Source organism: Scyliorhinus torazame, chromosome 14 (assembly GCF_047496885.1).
Source record: "Scyliorhinus torazame isolate Kashiwa2021f chromosome 14, sScyTor2.1, whole genome shotgun sequence".
Lineage (NCBI taxonomy): Eukaryota > Metazoa > Chordata > Chondrichthyes > Carcharhiniformes > Scyliorhinidae > Scyliorhinus > Scyliorhinus torazame.
In genome coordinates, this window is record NC_092720.1 from 187,450,436 (window position 1) to 187,459,798 (window position 9,363).

General features: G+C 49.1%; 1 protein-coding gene across 1 annotated transcript in view; it reads left to right on the forward strand.

Annotated features, from left to right (window-relative positions):
* LOC140390280 (cytochrome P450 2K1-like) overlaps positions 1–7,773 on the forward strand; it is a 53,079-nt gene extending 45,306 nt beyond the window's left edge. Inside the window, exons 7-9 of the mRNA XM_072475303.1 lie at positions 2,814–3,001; positions 4,942–5,083; positions 6,091–7,773. Coding sequence (XP_072331404.1) covers positions 2,814–3,001; positions 4,942–5,083; positions 6,091–6,269 — 509 coding nt within the window. The 3' untranslated portion in view covers positions 6,270–7,773. The remainder of the gene's footprint in view (positions 1–2,813; positions 3,002–4,941; positions 5,084–6,090) is intronic.
* Positions 7,774–9,363: the final 1,590 nt, after the last annotated feature.

The window sequence follows — 9,363 nt, forward strand, 5'->3', positions numbered from 1 at the left end:
TAATGTTCTATGTTCTATGTAACCTTCTAGACTGTACAAGAGCCTCCTTTTTATTTTTGACGAGTTCACAATATCACTCGTTATCCAAGGCTCCCTAAACTTCCCACACTTATCCTTCGTTCTCTCAGGAACTTGACTTTCCTGAATCCTAATCAACTGTTGCTTGAAAGACTCCCACATGCCCGATGTTGATTTACTATCTAACAGCCGCACCCAATTCAAATTCTTCAACTCATGTCTAATGTTATCGTAATTTGCCATTCCACGGTTTAGCACCTTAACGCCAGGGTTACCTTCATCCCTGTCCAAAATTACCCTAAAACTTACAGAATTGTGGTAACTACTTCCAAAATATTCCCCTAGTGAAACCTCAACCACCAGGCTCATTTCCCCAATACCAGACCCAATACTGCCCCTTCCCTCCATGGACTATTTACATATTGCATTAAGAAAGCTTCCTGGATACACCTGGCAAACTCTGCCCCATCCATACCACTAGCACTAAGTGAGTCCCAGCTAATATCGGGGAAATTAAAATCCCCTACCACAACAACCCTGTTACTTTTGCACCTATCCGATATCTCTCTATCTGCTCCTCTGTCTCTCGCTGGCAGTTGAGGGGCCTGTAATAAACATCCAACATTGTGATTCCCCAGTCCTGTTCCTGAGCTTTACCCAGATTGCCTCATTGTATGAGCCCTCCAAGGTGCCCTCACGCAGTACGGCTATGATATTCTCCTTAACCAGTAATGCTACTCCCCCACCCCTTTTACATCCCCCTCTATCTCTCCTGAAGCATCTATATCCTCCAACGTTCAGCTGTCAATCCTGCCCTTCCTTTAACAATGTTTCTGTGATAGCCACAACATCGTAATTCCAAGTACTAATAAGTGCTCTAAGTTCATCTGCCTTACCTGGTATTCCTCTGGCGTTGAAACAAATGCCCTTCAAACCATTGCGTTTGAGGAGACAGGGTGATGTTGTTCCCTTAATTTTGTTCTCTATTTCCCCTTCCGTTATTACACCTTCTAAGCCAGAGCTCCTGTTCCCATCTCCCTGCCATACTAGATTAAATCCTCCCGTGTAACTCCAGCAAACCTCGCAGCCAGGATATTGGTGCCCCTCCAATTTAGAAGCAATCCAGACTTCTTGTACAGATCACACCGTCCCCGGAAGAGATCCCAGTGGTCCAGAAATCTGAAACCCTCCCTTCTGCACCACCAGTTCAGCCACGTATTTAGCTGCACTCTCCTCCTAATCCTAGCCTTATTGGCACAATGTGGCACAGGGAGTAATCCTAAGATTACGACGCTAAAGGTCCTGCTTTTTAGTTTATTGCCGAACTCTCTGAGCTCCTTCTGCAAGACCTCATCACTCTTGCTGCTTATGTCATTAGTACCTATGCGTACTACGACCTCTGGCAGTTCACCCTCCCTCTTCAGGATGTCCTGTGTTTGTTCAGAAACATCCTTGATCCTGGCACCAGGGAGGCAACACACCATCCTGGAGTCTTTTTCCCGTCCACAGAAACACCTACCTGTGCCCCTTACTATAAAGTCCCCTATAACTATCGCTCTCCTGCACTTTGCCCTCCCCTGCTGAGCATCAGAGCCAGTTGTGGTGCCATTGTTCAGGCTGCTGTTGTTTTCCCCCGATAGGCTACCCCCAACAGTATCCAAAACGGTATACCTGTTAGAGAGGGGAACAGCCACAGGAGATTCCTGCACTGCCTGCCTGCCCTTTCTAGTGGTCACCAATTTGCCTGCACCTTGGGTGTGACCACGTAATTATAACTCCTATCTATGACGCTTTCTGCCACCTGCATGCTCGTAAGTGCATCCAACCGCTGCTCCAACCGAAGCACGCAATCTGTGAAGAGCTGCCACTGGTTACTCTTCCTGCAAACGTAGTCGACCGGAACGCAGGAAGTGTCACGGATCACCCACAGTTAGAGCACTGCACACCGCTGTGTGACATTTAAGCACTAGTTAATTAATTCAAAATAATTACTTAAATCATTATGGTCCCTCGCACTAGATTTTTACTGTAAAATTAAATGCTAAGACAAATTTCTGCCCTCAGGTCTAGTTACTCCTCTACCTCGTTAAGTAATTAGTTTTAATTTGTTTTTGTCAATATTTTTGTTTCAAATTTAACATAGATTCTCTACCAGCCAATTAGGTCATAACTTTACTGTGACATCACATTGGTCCCTCCCCCCCCCCCCCCCCACACACACAATGTGAAAACACACAAATACCACTTACCCTCTCAGACTGCAGTCCCGATTTCTCCCGCTCAGAGACACAGACACAAATACCACTTACCCTCTCAGACTGCAGTCCCGATTTCTCCCGCTCAGAGACACAGACACAAATAGCACTTACCCTCCCAGACTGCAGTCCCGATTTTTCCTGCTCAGAGACACGGACACATATACCACTTACCCTCTCAGACTGCAATCCCGATTTCTCCCGCTCAGAGACACAGACACAGATACCACTTACCCTCTCAGACTGGAGTCCCGATTTCTCCCGCTCCGAGACACAGACACAAATACCACTTACCCTCTCAGACTGCAGTCCCGATTTCTCCCGCTCAGAGACACAGACACAAATACCACTTACCCTCCCAGACTGCAGTCCCGATTTCTCCCGCTCAGCTTCGCTCCCGCTATGAAGGACTTACCTGCCTTACTTGCTACAGGACAGCCGAATTGACAGCTCTCGTATTGTGTGGCTGATCAGGGTGATATTTTACGCCATGCCTCCCCAGCACTGTTTCTCCATTCCAAGCTTTTCTTTCTTTTTCAGAGAAAGTTCAGGAAGAAATTGATCAAGTGATAGGAGCTGGAAGATGCCCCAGTACAGAGGACAGGAAACGCATGCCCTACACTGACGCGGTGATACATGAAATCCAGAGGTTTTCCAACATTGTCCCCTTGAACGTTCCTCATTCAACAACTGTGGACATGCACTTCAGAGGATATTTCATTCCAAAGGTAGGTTTTAACGGTACGAATGACATATAAGTTTTACAATTTGCAGAATATCCTTCTAAATAAAAACAGGGGAGGCAGTGACAGAGTGGTATTGTCACTGGACTAATAATCCAGAGACCCAGGCTCATGCTCTGGGGACCCGGGTTCGAATCCCCCCACTGGAGATGGCGAAAGTTGAATTCAAGAAAAAACATTGAAAGATTAAAAGTCGACTGATGACCATTTTTCGATGGTCATAAAAACCCACCTGGTTCACTAATTTCCTTTTCAGGGAAGGAAATCTGCATGTGATTCCAGACATGTCGGTCTGGCCTACATCCACATAACAGCAGCCCGGATGAATAGGTTCTTCGAGGAGGTGGAGGACAGATGTGGGCGGTGTGGAGGTAGCCCGGCCAACCATGTCCATATGTTATGGGCATGTCCGAAACGGAGGGAATTCTGGCAGGGATTTGCAGATCTGGGCCGGGATTCTCCCTTACCCGATGGAACGAGGGAATCCGGCGTAATGGCGTGAACCACTCCGGCGTCGGGCCGCCCCAAAGGTGCGAAATCCGCCGCACCTTTAGGGGCCAAGACCTCACCTTGAGGGGCTAGGCCCGCGCCGGAGTGATTTCCGCCCCACCGGCCGGCGGGAAAGGCCTTTGGCGCCATGCTAGGCAGAGCCGAGAGGACTTTGCCGGGCGACGCATGCGCGGGAGCATCAGCGGAGGCTCACGGCATCCCCGTGCATGCGCAGTGGAGGGGGTCCCTTCCGCCTCCGCCATAGTGGAGACCATGGGGAAGGCGGAAGAAAAAGAGTCCCCCCACGGCACAGGCATGGTATTGTCAAATAAGGACAATGAATTTAGTATATGGGTAATTGGGGATAGGGCGGTAGAAGTGGGGTACATGGTCTATTGTTTGTTGTTATTTTAGGGGGTATTTTGTGCGCCGACCCGCACGGTTGTTTTAGAAATGTCAATATGTTAAATTGTGAAAATTACAAATGCTTCAATAAAATATTTTTTAAAAAAGGTTTGGCCTACATGTGGGACGGGAATCTCTCAGCCTGGGGCCGGGCCGGAGAATCCCCGCGACTGGCGCAAATCGTGCCACACTGCCCCGACGCTGGCACGCAATTCTCCGCCGAGAGGAGAATCGGTGCCATTGGCGCCAGCGTAGTTGGCGCAGTGCTGGTCGGGGGCCGCTCTTCGCGGCCCGAGATGGGTTGAGCGGCCATCGTAAAAACGCCGAGTCCCGCCGGCGCAATCCACACCTGCTCGCAGCCTGCGGGACCTCTGCGTGGCAGGCTCGGGGGCCAGACTCTGGGGGTGGGGGCGGGTGAGGGGGGGGGGTCTCCGATGTGGCCTGCTCCGCGATCTTGGCCCACCAATCGGCGGGTCGGCCTCTCTGGCTGGCGGCCTCCTTTCTTCCGTGCCGGCCCCTGTAGACCTGCGCCATGTTGCGTCGGGGTCGGCGCGTTGAAGGCAGTCACTGCGCATGTGCGCGTTGGCGCCGGTGTCACTGCACATGTGCGGATCCCGCGGCGCTCATTTGACCCCCGGATCATCAGCTGGAGCAACGCAACGGCGTTTCCGACGGCGCCAACACTTAGCCTCAGGGTCACAGAATCCCGCCCGTGATTCCAGACTCACAGCAATGTGGTGACAGCTTAAAAAATGCCCTCTGTAATGGCCTCATAAGCCACTTAGTTCAAAGGCGATTAGGGATGGGCAATAAATGATGTCCCAGCCAGCGATGTCCACATCCCATGAACAAATTTTAAAAAGACTAATTTTAAAGTGCTGCAACTTGGATATTATCATTTTGGTTATCAGGAATTTTGTTGGATTTAACAACAATTATAATCAGTTTTAACCGCCCCCCTCCCCCACGCATTCACTCTCCATTGAAGTCAGGCGCATGCACGGAGTCAGAATTGTTTTGTGTGTTTTCAGGGAATGTACGTGATTCCTCTCCTGACCTCGGTGCTGTTCGATAAAACTCAATGGAAAAAACCAAACGAGTTTGATCCGGCTCACTTCCTGGATGCTGAAGGGAGGTTTGTGAAGAACAAGGCCTTCATGCCTTTCTCTGCAGGTAATGGATGCGAGGACCATGTCTATTCCTTTTTTTTTGTTATACATTTTCACTCCTCAACATGCTAATGAGGCACTGTTGGGAACAGTTTTTAGTTGGAGCCTTTCTCTGCCTCCACCACAGAGGGAGAAATCTCCTTTTTCACTTCTGAGCTTCTCTCCTGACTGTTGCATGGAATGGGATCATATTCCCCACACGCCGCGCGGTTAAGGTGGTGATGGTGGCTGGTGACTTTCTGTCACCGACGAGAGTGGCAGGTTCCCACCTCATTCCTCCACCCTGTGGTTTATGGCAGAAATATCTTATTGGAGGCCACGGCAATCCATCCAAAAGTGGCATGTCAGCAATTGAGCCGATTTCCGAGTGTACTGAACGATTCTGGCAGGGCTGTGTCAGGAGCACGGGAGCACACAGCAGCAAGCAGAGCATCCAAGGGGCGCGGTAATATTACTGGGTCGCTAGTGATCCAGAGGCCTGGGCTGATGATCCAGGGACAACACAAGGATTTATATTTGATGAATAAATCTGGAATCCTGGGGCAGGTGCCCCTCAAGATCTTATATATTTGCGTAAGACCCTCTCTTTCTTTGAATGGGTATTCCTACAGTGCATAAGGAGGCCATTCAGTCCATCGAGTCTGCACTGACCCTCGGAATGAGCTTCCTGCCTAGGCCCACTCACTTGCCCGATACTGTAACCTATCCTGCACATCTTTGGGCACTATGGGACAATTTAGCATGGCCAATCCATCTAACCCACACATCTCTAGGTTGTGGGAGGAAACAGGAGCAGCCAGAGGCAACCCACCCAAGTTGATGTAGATTTGCCACAAATGGCAGAATAAGCTTGAGGGGCCGAATGGACTCCCTGTTATGCTCACAGGGGAACAAGAGACATGACTGAAAATTAAATTGCCTATCATTTGCTGGCAGTGGAGACTTTTTCAGAAATAGGATGTTTTGAACTTTGTTGCCTCTGTGTGCTGACCATTCCCTGTTGTTTTTCAGGTCGGAGGGTGTGCGCCGGTGAGGCTCTGGCGAAGGCTGAGCTCTTCCTATTCTTCACCACCCTGCTGCAGAGGTTTCAGTTCCAAGCCCCGCCCGGGGTAACTAACCTGGACCTCACTCCACTGGTTGGAGTCACACTGACCCCAAAACCTCACCGGGTCTGCGCTGTTCTTCGCTGATGGCCAGCGTGCCAGTCCCTCGAAATATTTCATTGCTGCATTTATCGATTATTAAAAAATATATGTTAATTAAATGCATTTTCACATAAACACAAAATATCAGAAGAACAACACAACAACTCAATAAACAACCACAACCCTCTTTCCCCCCCGACACCAACACCCCGTCACATCCCACCTTCACTATTTTAACCCCCTTTTTCCCCCCCTCCCCTTGCTGATACCTCAATCCTCTTTAAAGAAATCGATAAACGGTTTCCACCTCCGGGTGAAACCCTCTACCAGCCCTCGCAGAGCGAGCTTGACCTTTTCCAGCCTCAGGAATTCTGCCAGGTTAGGGCAGCACGGTGGGGCAGTGGTTAGCATGGCAGCCTTACGGCGCTGAGGTCCCAGGTTCAATCCCGGCTCTGGGTCATTGGCCGTGTGGAGTTTGCACATTCTCCCCATGATTGTGTGGGTTTCGCCCCCACAACCCAAAGATGTGCGGGGTAGGTGGACTGGCCACGCTAAATTGCCCCTTAATTGGGAAAAAATGAATTGCTTACTCTAAATTTTTTTTTAAAAGGAATTTTTTCAATGGGATTTCACCCCATTGTGCTTCCTAAAGATCGACTCGGGGACAAAGATAGGGAGGTTCTGAAACATAAACAGAAACCTAGGCAGCACCGTCATTTTCATCATCTGCACCCATCCTGCCAGCGACAGAGGCAACACATCCCACCTCTTAAAATCTGCCTTCATCTGTTCCACCAGCTGAGTGAAGTTCAGGTTATGCAACTGTGCCCAGCTGGATAACCAAATACCTGAAATTTGCCCCCACCACCCTAAACGGTGTGGCCATCTAAAATGGCCGCCCGCAAAGGATGATGGGAATTGTGGTCAGGTTGGAATACAGACAGGACACAGCCTGTATGGATTGCAAACAACAATTCAGGCTTATGCAGAAACGTGCACCTGTTAGAGGCCACTCGCAGGTCTCCCCAGGACAATGGGATTCAGATTGAAACTTAACATGAGTAACAGGCTCAGGGGCCTTATTTGGGAGTGCCTACGTGCCTTGGACAATAACAACTAGGACCCACCCAGCTATCGAGGTGTCCGACTCTAATTGGCCAGAATCGATTAGGGTGATTGAAATCCTATCGATCCATTGGATCCCTACCTGGGACCACCCAAAAGATCGGAGGATAAGAAGAATTCCGCAACATTCTGCCTCTTTTGGGACCGGCTTCTGTGCAGCAAATGCAGATATTGACCAGCCAGGTTCAAGGACCCGCAATCTCCACCTGATAGACACACTCAGCCTAGACGACCCAGACAACCTCCAGCCGCCACACGTGGGGAACCAGATAAAGGCCTTCTCTAACCTGCACAGAGCCGGTCACTTGGAAGTTCAGTGAAGGTCATTTAAACTGCTGGATATAGACTAATGTGTAGTAGCCTGTAATTTATCAAGTACAGAACTAATCTTATGTTCAATAAGTAAACTGTGATTGTACTTAAATACTGGTTTTGTGGTCATTTGTCCAATACACGGAACGCACTCACAGATTGTGGTTATTATTAATAAAGATAGAAGTCCACAACAGCAACTCCCCGAGTCTCCTTTCCTGCCCTCCGGCATTAATCGGGAACACCTCACTCTTTCCCATGTTCAATTTATATCACAAAAACCGGCCAAATTCCTCCTAAATCTCCATAATATCTCCAATGCTGCCCACCGGCTCTGAGATATATAATAACAGGCCGTCCGCATGCAGCAAAACGCTATGTTCAGCAGCCTCCCGCTCAGTGCCTCTCCAATCCTTTGATGTCCTAATCACAATTGCCAAAGCTCTATCGCCAAGGCGGAATGCAACGGGGAAAGCGGGCACCACTGCCTCGTCCCACGGTGTAGCCGAAAATACCCCAAACTCACTTGGTTGGTCCGAATGCTTGCAACTGGTGCCTTATATAGCAGCCAGACCCAACCCACAAAGTCCTGCCCGAACCCAAACCGTCCCAGCACCTCCAACAAATACACCTCCACCAGATCAAAAGCCTCCTCTATGTCCATCACCACTGCTACCTCTATTTCGTGCCCCTCCGAAGGGATCATAATCACATTGAGTACAAAGAGCAAAGAAAAGTACAGCACAGGAGAAGACCCTTTGGCCCTCCAAGCTTGCGCGATGATGCTGCCCGTCTAAAGTAAAATCTTCTCCACTTCCGGGGTCCGTATCCCTCTATTCCTATCCTATTCATGTATTTATCAAGATGCCCCTTAAAGACCACTATCGCCCCTGCTTCCACCACCTCCTCCAGCAGCGAGTTCCAGGCACCAACTACCCTCTGTGTAAAAAACTTACCTCGTACATCTACTCTAAACTTTGCCCCTCGCACCTTAAACCTATGCCCCCTAGTAATTGACCCCTCTACCCTGGGAAAAAGCCTCTGTCTATGCCCCTCATAATTTTGTAGACCTCCATCAGGTCGCCCCTCGCCCTCCTTTGTTCCAATGAGAACAAACCAAGTTTATTCAACCTCTCCTCATAGCTAAAACCCTCCATTCCATTTACCTCCTGGTAAATCTCTTCTGCACCCTCTCTAAAGCCTCCACATTCTTCTGGTAGTGTGGCGACCAGAATTGAACACTATACTCCAAGTATGGCCTAACCAAGGTTCTATACAGCTGCAACATGACTTGCCAATGCTTATACTCAATGCCCCGGCCAATGAAGGCAAGCATGCTGTATGCCTTCTTGACTAACTTCTCCACCTGTGTTGTCCCTTTCAGTGACCTGTGGACCTGTACACCTAGATCTCTCTGACTGTCAATACTCTTGAAGATTCTACCATTCACTGTATATTCCCTACCTGTATTAGACCTTTCAAAATGCATTACCTCACATTTGTCTGGATTAAACTACATCTGCCATCTCTCCGTCCAAGTCTGCAAACAATCTAAATCCTGCTGCATCCTCTGACAGTCCTCATCGCTATCCGCAATTCCACCAACCTTTGTGTCGTCCGCAAACTTACTAATCAGACTAGTTACATTTTCCTCCAAATCATTTATATATACTACGAACAGCAAAGGTCCCAGCACTGATCC